Here is a 15,615-nt window from a genome sequence, read left to right as displayed (position 1 = left end):
TTTATGTGGATGGACCACAAGCTGTCCTGTGTATGTAATAACGTAAACTTCTGGAACATTTTTAAACAATGTTTATTATGTTTTGACTTGCAAACATGAACGATAGAAAATATAATGCAATGAATAATTAAACAAATTAAACATATTAAAGTAACAATTTAAATATCTGAATGTTCAACAGAAGTATTCAAACTAAGATGACATTTATTAACTGATTTCTGGCCTTTTACTTTAAATAATAAAACATTTTGCCGATAAAAGTAGAAGGTTGTTCCTTGAACGCAGCGTGACTCCCGCTGGTTGCCTAGCAACGCAGCCAGCTGAGCCCAACGTGGGACCGCGAGGAGGGAAGTGACGTCAAGCGCGAACAATGCTGAATACTGCATCCGGTCACGACATGAAAAATAAAGTGAGACTTTCACGACAGGCCAATAAAGTAGGACTTACTTTAATAACAGTACTAAGACTCTGTCAGTATCATCAGTCAAATGTAGTATTTAGAACTGTTACATCTTATATCATGAGTAATATTACTTCTTGTATTAATATTTAACTAGTGTGTTGAGCTGGAGCTCATTTTGAACTGTTCATTTATTTTTGATTGATCTGTCGATTATTTTAATTTAATTGGTTGGTTGGTTTGTAAAATATAAAATACATTAACAGCATTTCTCATATATTATTAAAAGGTAGCAAATCTTTACATTTGTCATGCTAGAATCATGAAATGTTTTTACAGGAAAAATGACAATAGTTGCCAATTAATTTTCAAACGACTAATTGACTTATAGATTAATGATTTCGGCTGTATTTGTGTAAAGCGTAAACATTTTTTAGAAAGTCAAAATGCTTGGTGTGGAAATACATAAATACATTTTAAAGTAAGTTATGCTGTCAGATAAAAGTAGTGGAGTAGAAGTTTAAAATGGCTTGAAAAGAAGAAAGTAAAGTAAAGTTCCTCAAATGTGTTCTCGAGTACAGATGGATGGATCGTTCGTTTTATTAATGAGATATGTTCATTCTATAGCAGCAATTATACATACAGGTAAGCAATGAAATATACAAATGTACAATATATACAAAAACAATAGACTAAGAAGAAAGCACAATATATACAAAAATAGAAGAACAATGCACAATAAGCTACCTTTAAAATAAAATAATGTAGGTTGCTTAGTTACAGTCCACCATTGAAAGGGGCTAGTATAATTAGATGTATTCAAATTATAACTTTACAATTTCCGTTACGATGAAACGCAGTTCTTAGTTCTAAGTTTTATTTTGAAGGGCGCATCGCTGTGCTTCCGGTGAGCGCGCGCGCTGCCGTTTCCCCCTGAGCGCTGTCACATTCCACCAACGGTCACCGAGATTACTGCGAGCCGCGGGATGCCGGGACCGCGAGGAACGACGACGACGTTAACGGGAGCCGGACTTGACTTCCAGGAGACGCTTCTCTCCCAGCCTCCCCTCCAGTGAGCACCTGACCCCGGGGGAGGGGCCGCCGCGAGCCGGAGCGAGTTGTCGGGAAGTTTGTCTTCCTAACGGTCACGAACAAAGATGTCGGAGGAGATGATCAGCCTGTTCGAGCTGCTGGACCTGGCCATCGGGACCCCTCAGAAGGGCTCCGTGAACTTCAGCGCGCTGCACGCGCTGCTCCACGCCGTGCTCCGGCAGCTGCACGTGCAGGAGACGCCGTGGGGGGCGGGCGGCGGCGGGGAGGAGGAGCAGGTGAAGCCCGGGGAGAGCGACGTGTCCCCGGGAGAACAGGAGCCGCAGGAGCCGGGAGCCACCGCCTCCAGCCGGACCCGCGAGGACCGCGAGGCCCAGGTGAGGCACCTGAACCCTATGACGTCATTGTTATTACCACGGATTCATATGAATCACAAATCAAAGAGCAAAACAAACTTATCATGACAACTGTAACCTGTTATATTATCAATATTATATAGTGGTGCGAGTACTAGAGTACTTAAAAATACTGTACACGGATAAGTATTTTATTGTTATGATACTTCCTATTTCTACTCGACTGATACATTTCTGTCATGACTTTATTTACTAAATACTTTACATTTTCTAGAACTTGATGCCCTGTATTAAGTGGAAAGAGATCATATTATTATACACGTTGTGTATTTAAGATATTTATATACAAATATAAAATATATTTATACGTGTACATATATACATATTTATTATACTTAGATGTGTTTGTATATATATCTCTTTACATATACAAATATATTTGTGTGTATACAAATATTTATGTGTATGTATTAATACAGATATGTAATACGTTTATATTTTTAAAGACATATACACATATTTTATATATTTATATTAGTGCTGTGAAAAATAACGCGTTAACGTGTTATGATTAAATTACAGGATTAATTAGTTAATTTTTTCAACGCATTTAACGCATGCGCAGAATGAGCTTCCAATACGTCTGTTGTTGGTCGTCTCTAACCAGCAGCATGTCATTTTGTCTCTACTTGTCGCGTTAACACGACTCCGATCTCCGTCTCGTGCGCGGCAGAGCTCAGCCGCGATGCGCGCACACTGGTGAGCAAGTTATGTGCACCCCTGTGTATAAATGTATATATCCGTCTTTTGTCATAGATCTTTATGTTCTCACAAAAATATACCGAGAATATCGGTAATATGTGATTAATCATGATTAATCCACAGAAACCTGTGATTAACCTGATTAAAATTTTTTATCGTTTCACAGCCCTAATTTATATGTGTGTGTATATATACAAATATATACATATAAACATATAGATACGTATAAGCAAATATTTTATATTTTTATATTTAGAAACATTTACAAATATTTAATATATTGATATATCTGTATACATATACAAATATTTTATATATTGATACACGTGTTTACATATACAAATGTTAAATATATGTCTAAACATATACTGTTAAACATCGTTTTTGTAAATAAATATTGTATCAATATGACCTTCAGCCTTGACCTGACAGTTTACAGTCTGGGGTCTTATTCTTAAAAAAATTAAAATAAATTAATAATTTCATTTGTGTTCATATAATGGAGAAAATAATAAATAATTTCAATCTATTTTTTATCTAACATCTTATTTCTTTATCTGTCAATAAGGTTGTCCTCTGCACAATTAAATACTTTATCAAGCAGTTTAAAAGATTTGTTAATCTTTTTAAAGTCTTCTTTGCATCCAGATTTACTTTAATAGTTGAATTACTTCAAAACACGTCACCAGCTAACGAAAACTTTCATTATCAGCACATCTGAAGTTCATCTTCTTGATTAATTTATGACTCATTTGGTCAACAAAACATCTGAAAACACCTGAACTACAAGTTAAAGTATTAATGGATTTAATGTTCTGCTTTAGTACAATTATTAGATATTTTAAGTAACAAAAGTAAAAATATAATTTTGGCAGAAAGATGCGTTAATTATCTTTATTGTCTTTATCACCTTTGCAGCTGGTGGGGTCATTTTAATAAATATGTATACCATCTTTATACCCCACAAAGTATTTGTTGATTATATTAACAGTAACTGGAGCTGTCAGATGTTGTGGGGTGAAAAGTAGATTAGCATAAACACCACAGGAGGCCACGCCCCTAGCGGTGATGTCACAACAGGTGTTTGACCTGCAGCTCCTTTATTGTTTCCCATTGGAGACGAAACGTGTGGCATTAGGAGACAAAAGGAGATTCCCTGACCTCTCACATGACCTCTGGTCAGGTTTCTGTCAGGAAGAGGAAGGGGAGCACACCTTCATCCTCCTCTTTTATCCTCAAAGACAAATGAGTGAAGCTCCATGACTTGTTGTCCCCTTTTCCTCCCTGAGCTAACCCCCCCCCCCCCCCCATCGGGGGGTAATTAGTCTCCTGCAGAGATGCCTCTGGCTGTCAGGTGAAGAATAGCTCTCAGTGCAGGTGATGCTCACCTGAATCATTCATGTGCTCTGAGGGCAACGCCCGGGTCAGCTGCCATATCCACTTCACTGGGAGGAGGTGACCCGGCGTGGCCTCACTACAGTAACGCTGCATTCTCTCTCCTGACCACCAGGGGGCGACTCCTCTGGTTGTATAGAAGTCTATGCTTCATGTGTTGAAGCTGCATTCTCTCATTCATTTCGTACATTATGGTGATTGAGAGTCAAACGGACCATGAAGCAGGGTGTGCTTTAGGGCGGGGCTTCCAGGTGATTGACAGGTCGACAGGTGCATAACGGTTTGTGATGTCACTCATTAACAGGCTGCTAGTCATCAGGCTCTGGGGGGTCGCTATGCATCACTTCATGTCACAAGTGAAACACAGACTCACATGCAGCTCTGGAATGTCCTTTGTTTCAGTGGTGACACACACACACTCACACACTCACGCACGCACACACACACACACACACACACGTTTACTCTGCCAACAAACCCTGAAATACAAACATCCTGGTTCAAGGGAAGCCTGAGAACGTGTAACAGCTGGATGTGTCTGTTGGCTTTGGGGTCAAAGGTCAAATATTTCCTATAAGTCACGTTCCAGAGATGTTTCTTTAGCTGTCAGTGTCCTCAGAGCCTTCACCAGAACCAACACTACCACTTTAGACCACAGGGGGCCAGAACCAACACTACCACTTTAGACCACAGGGGGCCAGAACCAACACTACCACTTTAGACCACAGGGGGCCAGAACCAACACTACCACTTTAGACCACAGGGGGCCAGAACCAACACTACCACTTTAGTCCACAGGGGGCCAGAACCAACACTACCACTTTAGACCACAGGGGCCAGAACCAACACTACCACTTTAGACCACAGGGCCAGAACCAACACTACCACTTTGACCACAGGCAACGCAGACAGGGGGCACCAGAACCAACACTACCACTTTAGACCACAGGGGGCGCCAGAACCAACACTACCACTTTAGTCCACAGGGGGCGCCAGAACCAACACTACCACTTTAGACCACAGGGGGCACCAGAACCACCACTACCACTTTAGTCCACAGGGGGCACCAGAACCACCACTACCACTTTAGTCCACAGGGGGCACCAGAACCACCACTACCACTTTAGACCACAGGGGGCCAGAACCAACACTACCACTTTAGTCCACAGGGGGCACCAGAACCACCACTACCACTTTAGACCACAGGGGGCCAGAACCAACACTACCACTTTAGACCACAGGGGGCAGCAAAACCAACACTACCACTTTAGACCACAGGGGGCAACATAACCAACACTACCACTTTAGACCACAGGGGGCGCCAGAACCAACACTACCACTTTAGTCCACAGGGGGCGCCAGAACCAACACTACCACTTTAGACCACAGGGGGCACCAGAACCAACACTACCACTTTAGTCCCACAGGGGGCACCAGAACCACCACTACCACTTTAGTCCACAGGGGGCACCAGAACCACCACTACCACTTTAGACCACAGGGGGCACCAGAACCACCACTACCACTTTAGTCCACAGGGGGCACCAGAACCACCACTACCACTTTAGTCCACAGGGGGCACCAGAACCACCACTACCACTTTAGACCACAGGGGGCAGCAGAACCAACACTACCACTTTAGTCCACAGGGGGCACCAGAACCAACACTACCACTTTAGTCCACAGGGGGCGCCAGAACCACCACTACCACTTTAGACCACAGGGGGCCAGAACCAACACTACCACTTTAGTCCACAGGGGGCACCAGAACCAACACTACCACTTTAGTCCACAGGGGGCACCAGAACCACCACTACCACTTTAGTCCACAGGGGGCACCAGAACCACCACTACCACTTTAGACCACAGGGGGCAGCAGAACCAACACTACCACTTTAGTCCACAGGGGGCACCAGAACCACCACTACCACTTTAGACCACAGGGGGCACCAGAACCACCACTACCACTTTAGACCACAGGGGGCACCAGAACCAACACTACCACTTTAGTCCACAGGGGGCACCAGAACCACCACTACCACTTTAGACCACAGGGGGCCAGAACCAACACTACCACTTTAGTCCACAGGGGGCACCAGAACCAACACTACCACTTTAGTCCACAGGGGGCAGCAGAACCAACACTACCACTTTAGACCACAGGGGGCAGCAGAACCAACACTACCACTTTAGACCACAGGGGGCCAGAACCAACACTACCACTTTAGTCCACAGGGGGCACCAGAACCACCACTACCACTTTAGACCACAGGGGGCACCAGAACCAACACTACCACTTTAGACCACAGGGGGCACCAGAACCACCACTACCACTTTAGACCACAGGGGGCACCAGAACCACCACTACCACTTTAGTCCACAGGGGGCACCAGAACCACCACTACCACTTTAGACCACAGGGGGCAGCAGAACCAACACTACCACTTTAGACCACAGGGGGCACCAGAACCAACACTACCACTTTAGTCCACAGGGGGCACCAGAACCAACACTACCACTTTAGTCCACAGGGGGCACCAGAACCAACACTACGTAAAGTTTCTTGTCGTGACTTTAAACTTCCTGTGTTGGTCTGTTGTAGAACACAGAGCTCATTCAGGATCTGCAGAAACAAAGAGACAACATGAAGGAGGAGATGAAGGAGGAGATGAAGGAGATGAAGGAGGAGATTGAGGAAATGAAGATTGAGATGAAGGAGGAGATGAAAGAGGAGAGGAAGGAGGAGACGAAGAAGCAGACGAAGGAGGAGACAAAGGAGGAGATGAAGGAGGAGATAAAGAAGATGAAGGAGGAGATGAAGGAGGAGATAAAGAAGATGAAGGAGATGAAGGAGGAGATGAAGGAGGAGATGAAGGAGCTCTTCCAGCAGCAGCAGGTGAGGTTGTTTGATGGATATTAATGGAGGTCAATAATTAAATGTTGATATCATGAGTCAAAGTGTTTCTGCTCCGTCTAATAAATGGAGTGGTGTTCCCTGAAGGAGGCGCGTGGCCGTGTGGAGGCGCTGGAGGAGTCAGTGGTGAGTGGTGACATCACTCCAGAGATCCTTCAGGAGCTGTTGCAGCGACCTGGTCTCCATGGTGATGTGTTCCTGGTCTCCATGGTGATGTGTTGTGTTCCCCGGGTCAGAGGTCGCTGAGCGACGCGTTGCAGAGGCGTCCCGACCCCGAGGAGCTGAGCCGCTGTGGGACCTGGAGAGACGGCAGGGCCCCGGTGAGGGGGGGTCCAGTTCTGATCCAACAGCTGATCTCTGATCAGATAGCACAACGTTTAAAAGTCTATTTTATATCGCTGTGTGAACTCAATGTTACTGTGTTTCAACTGAACGCCTGAACGCATCGTAATGTAACTCTATGCAGCCTCCGTTAGCTAGCAGGACTGTGCTGCTAACGCTAACTAGCTGTCCTGCAGGACGCCATCCGGCTAGCAGCTCCAGAAGCTTCCCCCGGTTCTGGCCCGGTTTCCATGGAGACCGGATCCACCGCTGGCCGGCTGCTGAGGGCCGTCGGCCAGCTGGAGGGAGGAGAGGCGGAGCCCCGGGTGGAGCCGCCCACAAGGCACATCGCTGACACGAGTGAGTCTACCTGAAGGGTCTCCAGAGGGGTGGAGTCACTGAAACACCTGGAGGGACTGGGTCAGAGGGGCGGAGTCACTGAAACACCTGGAGGGACTGGGTCAGAGGGGCGGAGTCACTGAAACACCTGGAGGGACTGGGTCAGAGGGGCGGAGTCACTGAAACACCTGGAGGGGCTGGGTCAGAGGGGCGGAGTCACTGAAACACCTGGAGGGACTGGGTCAGAGGGGCGGAGTCACTGAAACACCTGAAGGGACTGGGTCAGAGGGGCGGAGTCACTGAAACACCTGGAGGGACTGGGTCAGAGGGGCGGAGTCACTGAAACACCTGGAGGGGCTGGGTCAGAGGGGCGGAGTCACTGAAACACCTGGAGGGGCTGGGTCACTGAAACACCTGGAGGTGGCAGTTTATAAACTTCATTCAACTTGAGAGGTTTCTCGGTTTCTTCACATCCTTACACACACACACACGCACACACACACACATTGCTCCATGATGATGTCATACTGTGGGATGCTCTACTGCCCCGTGTGGCCGGCCGGGGTACTGACTCGTCTCTTTAGGACCAGCTGCAGCCGGTTCACATGACAGAGGGAACGTTTAAGTTCTCTGCTTTGTTCCTTTGCTTTGGTTTGCTGAAACACACACGCACACACCCTCATCCTGATGATGTCATGCGGTACGTTCAGGCTCCCGGGACGCCTCCGCCACCCTGGCTGAGCAGCTGGACCAGCAGAGAGCTCTGATCGACGGCCTGCTGAGGGACCGGGACGAGGTGAGGGAACCGAGCTCCACCGGGACCTCCACCGGGACCTCCACCGGCACCACGTCCTGATTGTGTGACGTGTGTCCACAGAGGAACCGGACCAGCCCAGACCGGGAGCCCCGATCAGGGTCCGCAGGGGGCCGGGACTCGGACAGCAGAGCCTCCCACGAGCTCCGGCAGCAGGTGTCCTCCCTCAGGTGACCACCGCACCTGGAGCGCATCACCATGTAGACACGCCTCCTCACACCTTCATACCGCCATGTGCAGGAGGGCTGTGACCACGCTGGAGGAGGACCTGAAGCACCTGAAGGCCACACAGGAGAGGCCCTCCGACGGGGACCTCCAAGGCCAGGTCAGGAGAGACGAGAGAGAAGAGAGAGAACTGGTCTTGTTGTTCCAGGATTCATTTCAAGCTTTTAGATGTTTTTGAAACATTTGGTGTTGAAGTCCAGAAGCTTCTTATCATCAAAAGTAAACAAGCTGTTACTGCAGCGTCACTCATCTGACCCCTGACCCCTGACCTCAGCTGGACGACCTGCGGCCCGTGCTGGAGGACTCGATGCGGTCCGTGACCTCTCGGCTGTCGGAGCGCCCGGGCCTCGCCGACGAGGGCGCGGTGACCGCGGGCCGGAAGCTGAGCCGGCTGTACGGGGACTACGAGCAGCTGCAGGACGCCGTGAGCCAGGCCGGGCCGCCCGACCCACAGGCAAGAACCGCAGCTGGTCCTAGAGGGTCCTAGGGGGGCCTAGAGGGGCCTAGATGGTCCTAGAGGGTCCTAGAGGGTCCTAGAGGGGCCTAGGGGGTCCTAGCGGGTCCTAGAGGGTCCTAGGGGGTCCTAGATGGTCCTAGCGGGTCCTAGGGGGTCCTAGAGGGTCCTAGAGGGTCCTCAACACAATGGATCTCTGATGGTCTCTTGATAACTCCAGAAGTCATTACACTCCATACACCTTCTGATGAGGTGTGTGTGTGTGTGTGTGTCAGGTCGTGGACCTGGTGGGCGGCGTGCAGAAGGCGATCCTGCAGCTTCAGGCCGAGTGTGAAAAGCTGCAGGAAACCACCAGAAGTCTGACGGACGACAGCAGAGAGAGGCGGAGCCACATCGAGGTGACCGAGCCCCCTCCGCTCTGTTCCCTCTGTCACCCAAACTGAACTAGAGACACGAATAAACCAATGACACGCAGGAGAGGAACCAGGAAGTAGAACAGGTCACGAGGTGACTATCAAAATAAAACAGGAAACAACCGTAAACAAACCCGAGGAGGTGAAATAACACCCGCCGGTCATCATGTTCTCATTCAAGCACGGGTTGTTGTTGATCCTCAAACTGTCGTTGTTGTTGTTTACCCATCGACTGGACTCAGCTGCTGGTTTCTGTTCCACAGGAGCTGTTCAAGACCACGGAGGAGCTGGAGGAGAAGAAGGCCGACAAGCAGCTGGTGGAGAGCGGCATGGTAACGCCCACCACTCGTACTGGGCCGGGTACTTCCTGTGGTCTCTTCCTGCTGTCTTACTTCCTGTTGTCTCCTCCTGTGGTCTCTTCCTCTTGTCTTCCTGTGGTCTCTTCCTGTGGTCTTACTTCCTGTTGTCTCTACCTGTGGTCTCTTCCTCTTGTCTTCCTGTGGTCTCTTCCTGTGGTCTTACTTCCTGTGGTCTTACTTCCTGTTGTCTCTTCCTGTTGTCTCTTCCTGTGGTCTCTTCCTGTGGTCTTACTTCCTGTTGTCTCTTCCTGTGGTCTCTTCCTCTTGTCTTCCTGTGGTCTCTTCCTGTTGTCTCTTCCTGTGGTCTCTTCCTGCTGTCTTACTTCCTGTGGTCTTACTTCCTGTTGTCTCTTCCTGCTGTCTTACTTCCTGTTGTCTCCTCCTGTGGTCTTACTTCCTGTTGTCTCTTCCTGCGGTCTTACGTCCTATTGTCTCCTCCTGTGGTCTTACTTCCTGTTGTCTCTTCCTGTGGTCTCTTCCTGCGGTCTTACTTCCTGTTGTCTCCTCCTGTGGTCTTACTTCCTGTTGTCTCTTCTTGTGGTCTTACTTCCTGTTGTCTCTTCCTGTGGTCTTACTTCCTGTGGTCTTACTTCCTGTTGTCTCTTCCTGTGGTCTTACTTCCTGTTGTCTCTTCCTGCGGTCTTACTTCCTGTTGTCTCTTCCTGCGGTCTTACCTCCTGTCGTCTCTTCCTGTTGTCTCTTCCTGCAGTCTTACTTCCTGTTGTCTCTTCCTGTGGTCTTACTTCCTGTTGTCTCACCTGCAGCAGGCAGAGAAGAGCGCTCTGGACAGCAAGGTGAGCCGCCTGCAGTTCGACTCGGTGACCGAGCAGCTGAACCTCATGTTCCACGAGCTGCTGAGCCGAGTCACGGGTCAGGAGCAGGACTGGAGCAAGGTCATCGAGCGGCTGTCCACCGAGATGGAGCACAAGGTGAGCCCTGACCTCGCTGTGACCTCACGGCACACCTGTGACCTCACCTGTGACCTCACCTGTGCCCTCACGACACACCTGTGCCCTCACCTGTGACCTCACGACACACCTGTGCCCTCACCTGTGACCTCACGGCACACCTGTGACCTCACCTGTGCCCTCACGACACACCTGTGCCCTCACCTGTGACCTCACGGCACACCCGTGCCCTCACCTGTGACCTCACCTGTGCCCTCACGACACACCTGTGCCCTCACCTGTGACCTCACCTGTGCCCTCACGACACACCTGTGACCTCACAACACACCTGTGCCCTCACCTGTGACCTCACAACACACCTGTGCCCTCACCTGTGACCTCACGACACACCTGTGACCTCACCTGTGACCTCACCTGTGACCTCACGGCACACCTGTGCCCTCACCTGTGACCTCACCTGTGACCTCACCTGTGCCCTCACGACACACCTGTGCCCTCACCTGTGACCTCACCTGTGCCCTCACCTGTGACCTCACGACACACCTGTGCCCTCACCTGTGACCTCACGACACACCTGTGCCCTCACCTGTGACCTCACCTGTGACCTCACCTGTGCCCTCACCTGTGACCTCACCTGTGCCCTCACCTGTGACCTCACCTGTGCCCTCACCTGTGACCTCACGACACACCTGTGCCCTCACGACACACCTGTGCCCTCACCTGTGACCTCACCTGTGCCCTCACCTGTGACCTCACAACACACCTGTGCCCTCACCTGTGACCTCACGACACACCTGTGACCTCACCTGTGACCTCACCTGTGACCTCACGACACACCTGTGACCTCACCTGTGCCCTCACGACACACCTGTGCCCTCACCTGTGACCTCACCTGTGCCCTCACGACACACCTGTGACCTCACGACACACCTGTGACCTCACCTGTGCCCTCACCTGTGACCTCACGACACACCTGTGCCCTCACCTGTGCCCTCACGACACACCTGTGCCCTCACCTGTGACCTCACGACACACCTGTGCCCTCACCTGTGCCCTCACGACACACCTGTGCCCTCACCTGTGACCTCACGACACCTGTGCCCTCACCTGTGACCTCACGACACACCTGTGCCCTCACCTGTGACCTCACGACACACCTGTGCCCTCACCTGTGCCCTCACGACACACCTGTGCCCTCACCTGTAACCTCACGACACACCTGTGACCTCACCTGTGCCCTCACCTGTGACCTCACGACACACCTGTGCCCTCACCTGTGACCTCACCTGTGCCCTCACCTGTGACCTCACGACACACCTGTGCCCTCACCTGTGACCTCACCTGTGCCCTCACCTGTGACCTCACGACACACCTGTGACCTCACCTGTGCCCTCACCAGTGACCTCACGACACCTGTGACCTCACCTGTGCCCTCACCTGTGACCTCACGACACACCTGTGACCTCACCTGTGACCTCACGACACACCTGTGCCCTCACCTGTGACCTCACGACACACCTGTGCCCTCACCTGTGACCTCACGACACACCTGTGCCCTCACCTGTGACCTCACCTGTGCCCTCACGACACACCTGTGACCTCACGACACACCTGTGACCTCACCTGTGACCTCACGACACACCTGTGCCCTCACCTGTGACCTCACGACACCTGTGCCCTCACCTGTGACCTCACGACACACCTGTGCCCTCACCTGTGACCTCACGACACACCTGTGCCCTCACCTGTGACCTCACGACACACCTGTGCCCTCACCTGTGACCTCACGACACACCTGTGACCCTCACCTGTGACCCTCACCTGTACCTCACGACACACCTGTGACCTCACCTGTGCCCTCACGACACACCTGTGCCCTCACCTGTGACCTCACGACACACCTGTGCCCTCACCTGTGACCTCACGACACACCTGTGCCCTCACCTGTGACCTCACCTGTGCCCTCACCTGTGACCTCACGACACACCTGTGCCCTCACCTGTGACCTCACGACACACCTGTGCCCTCACCTGTGACCTCACCTGTGCCCTCACGACACACCTGTGACCTCACCTGTGACCTCACGACACACCTGTGCCTCACCTGTGACCTCACCTGTGCCCTCACCTGTGACCTCACGACACACCTGTGACCTCACCTGTGACCTCACGACACACCTGTGCCCTCACCTGTGACCTCACGACACACCTGTGCCCTCACCTGTGACCTCACGACACACCTGTGCCCTCACCTGTGACCTCACGACACACCTGTGCCCTCACCTGTGCCCTCACGACACACCTGTGCCCTCACCTGTGACCTCACGACACACCTGTGCCCTCACCTGTGACCTCACGACACACCTGTGCCCTCACCTGTGCCCTCCCAGTTGAACAGGATGGAGCTGGACTCTGTGAAGAAGCAGCTGGAGCTTCGGTGGAAGAACGTCCAACAGAAGCTGAAGGCTCAAGGAGCTCCGGAGCAGGAGGACGCTGCTGGGATCAGGAAGTAAAGCTTTAGTCGCCGGTTACTTCCTCTTAGAGTTTAATAGGAACCTTTAATAACCGAAGCGCGTGACTCTGTTTGTGCCTCCAGGCAGCTGGTGGACAGGTTCCACTGCCTCTCCTGTGACCGGCCGGTCGTCATGCACAGCCACGGCCAGTGAGTCCACGCCCACTTCCTACTTCCTTTAGCGTTCATTAGTCCTCCTATTTAAAAATGACTGTGGAGCCTAAACACTCCTGTGTTCTTACTTCCTCTTGTCTTACTTCCTGTTGTCTTACTTCCTATGTTCTTACATCATGTTGTCTTACTTCCTCTTGTCTTACTTCCTGTTTTCTTACATCATGTTTTCTTACTTCCTCTTGTCTTAATTCCTGTTGTCTTACTTCCTCTTGTCTTACTTCCTGTTTTACATCCTTGACTTATTTCCTGTTTTTTTACTTCCTCTTGTCTTCTTGTTTTCTTCATTCCTGTTGTCTTACTTCCTGTTTTCGTACATCCTGTTGGCTTCCTTCCTGTTTTCTTCCCTCCTGTTTTCTTCCCTCATGTTGTCTTACTTCCTGTTTTCTTCCCTCCTGTTGCCTTACTTCCTGTTGTCTTCCCTCCTGTTTTCTTACTCCGTTTTCTTCCCTCCTGTTGCCTTACTTTCTATTTTTTCCACTCCTGTTGTCTTACTTCCTGTTTTCTTCCCTCCTGTTGTCTTACTTCCTGTTTTCTTCCCTCCTGTTGTCTTACTTCCTTTTTTCTTCCCTCCTGTTGTCTTACTTCCTGTTTTATTCCCTCCTGTTGCCTTACTTCCTGTTTTCTTACATCCTGTTGTCTTACTTCCTGTTTTCTTCCCTCCCGTTGTCTTACTTCCTGTTTTCTTACATCCTGTTTTCTTCCCTCCTGTTAACTTACTTCCTGTTTTCTTCCCTCCTGTTGTCTTACTTCCTGTTGTCTTACTTCCTGTTGTCTTCCTTCCTGTTTTCTTCCCTCCTGTTGTCTTACTTCCTGTTTTCTTCCCTCGTGTTGTCTTACTTCCTGTTGTTTTACTTCCTGTTGTCTTACTTCCTGTTGTCTCTGAAGGCTCCCGGGGAAGCTGCCGTCCTCTCCCGGGTTCCCGTCTCACAAGTCCATCCGGCCGTTCACCGTTTACGCTCTGGAGCAGTTCAGGCAGCAGTACAGGAGGTGAGAGCAGCACCGGCCCTGCTCCACCAGCAGGGGGCACCAGAGGCCCACCAACAGGCAGGGCATCTTAGTGTCCCAGAACCAGAACCTGATCCGTAGTAAGCTGGTCTTCCGTCTCAGCCTGAAACCAGGAAGCAGCCACCTGAACTACGAGATGGCCGCCAGGAGGAGGGAGGAGCTCCAGAGGAGCCACGCTGTGATGTGCAGACACATAGAGAGGAGGACACGAGGGGACCAGAACCAGAACCAGGACCAGGACCAGGCAGGGATCCTGCAGTGAGTCAGGAGGGAGGAGAGTGAGAGAATGGGGAGGGGTGGGATGAGAGGGAGAGGAGAGAGAAGCGAAAGGGACGAGAGAGGTTTTCAGACAACAGGAAGTGGCCCAGACAACAGGAAGTGGTCCAGACAACAGGAAGTGGCCCAGACAACAGGAAGTGGTCCTCATGTCTCTGTCCTCATGTCTCCAGCGACCGGGTCTCTGAGGGGACGGACTACGTCCAGCTGGCCCTGCCTCGCAGCTGTGGGGGGAGTCACACCGTCACCGGGGGCAACCAGCGCCGCTCCATGAAGCAGCACGCCCAGCTGGAGGGGGACCAGGGGGTCCAGGGGGTCCAGGTGAGCCGGGGGGTCCAGGTCACGGGTCATCCTCTTATTGTTAGTCAATGCATAAACAATAACTGTGTGTGTGTGTGTGTGTGGAGGAGGAGGTGGATATCGTCGGCCTGGACGGACACATTTACAGGGGGCGCCTGAACGCACCAGCCAGAGATACAGACACTAAACTCCCTACGATCTCTACCAAAGATGGTGAATGTATTATAATTAACACTGATGCCTTATGTTGTTGTTGATGATCACATGTTGTTGTTGTTGATGATCACTTGTTGTTGTTATCACATGTTGTTGTTGTTATCACATGTTGTTGGTGCCTCCTTCCTCCCTGCAGGAAAAAGTAAAGATAAGGCCAAAAGCTCTCTGCCCTACAAACACAACACATCTCCAGAGGGCCACAGTGTGAGGAGCAGCCGCTCAGGTACACACACACACACACACACACACACACACACACCTCTCTCACATGTTGTTGGTGCCCCCTCTCAGCCTCCAGCCTCTCGGGGAGGGAGTGGCCTGTGTCGGCTCTGGGCTCCGCCTCTCCGGCTTCAGCTGCAGCGGAGCCCTCTGACCTGTAGGGCAGCGGCTCTGACCTGTAGGGGCACACACACCTCTGACCTG

General features: G+C 50.8%; 1 protein-coding gene across 1 annotated transcript; it reads left to right on the top strand.

Moving 5' to 3' along the window:
* Positions 1–1,279: 1,279 nt before the first annotated feature.
* On the top strand, positions 1,280–15,572 carry LOC130188445 (glutamine-rich protein 2). Its single transcript, XM_056406816.1, has 20 exons — positions 1,280–1,827; positions 6,566–6,859; positions 6,965–7,003; positions 7,114–7,197; positions 7,396–7,558; positions 8,248–8,333; positions 8,415–8,521; positions 8,592–8,676; positions 8,851–9,030; positions 9,306–9,428; positions 9,707–9,775; positions 10,567–10,731; positions 13,100–13,218; positions 13,306–13,371; positions 14,281–14,382; positions 14,503–14,658; positions 14,850–14,997; positions 15,084–15,189; positions 15,329–15,415; positions 15,484–15,572. Exons 1-20 carry the CDS (start codon positions 1,558–1,560, stop codon positions 15,570–15,572), a joined length of 2,538 nt encoding a protein of 845 aa, XP_056262791.1. The 5' UTR covers positions 1,280–1,557.
* Positions 15,573–15,615: the final 43 nt, after the last annotated feature.

The sequence above is a fragment of the Pseudoliparis swirei genome, chromosome 23 (assembly GCF_029220125.1).
Source record: "Pseudoliparis swirei isolate HS2019 ecotype Mariana Trench chromosome 23, NWPU_hadal_v1, whole genome shotgun sequence".
In the NCBI taxonomy this organism is placed as follows: Eukaryota; Metazoa; Chordata; class Actinopteri; order Perciformes; family Liparidae; genus Pseudoliparis; species Pseudoliparis swirei.
This window is presented reverse-complemented; position numbering and strand designations above follow the sequence as displayed.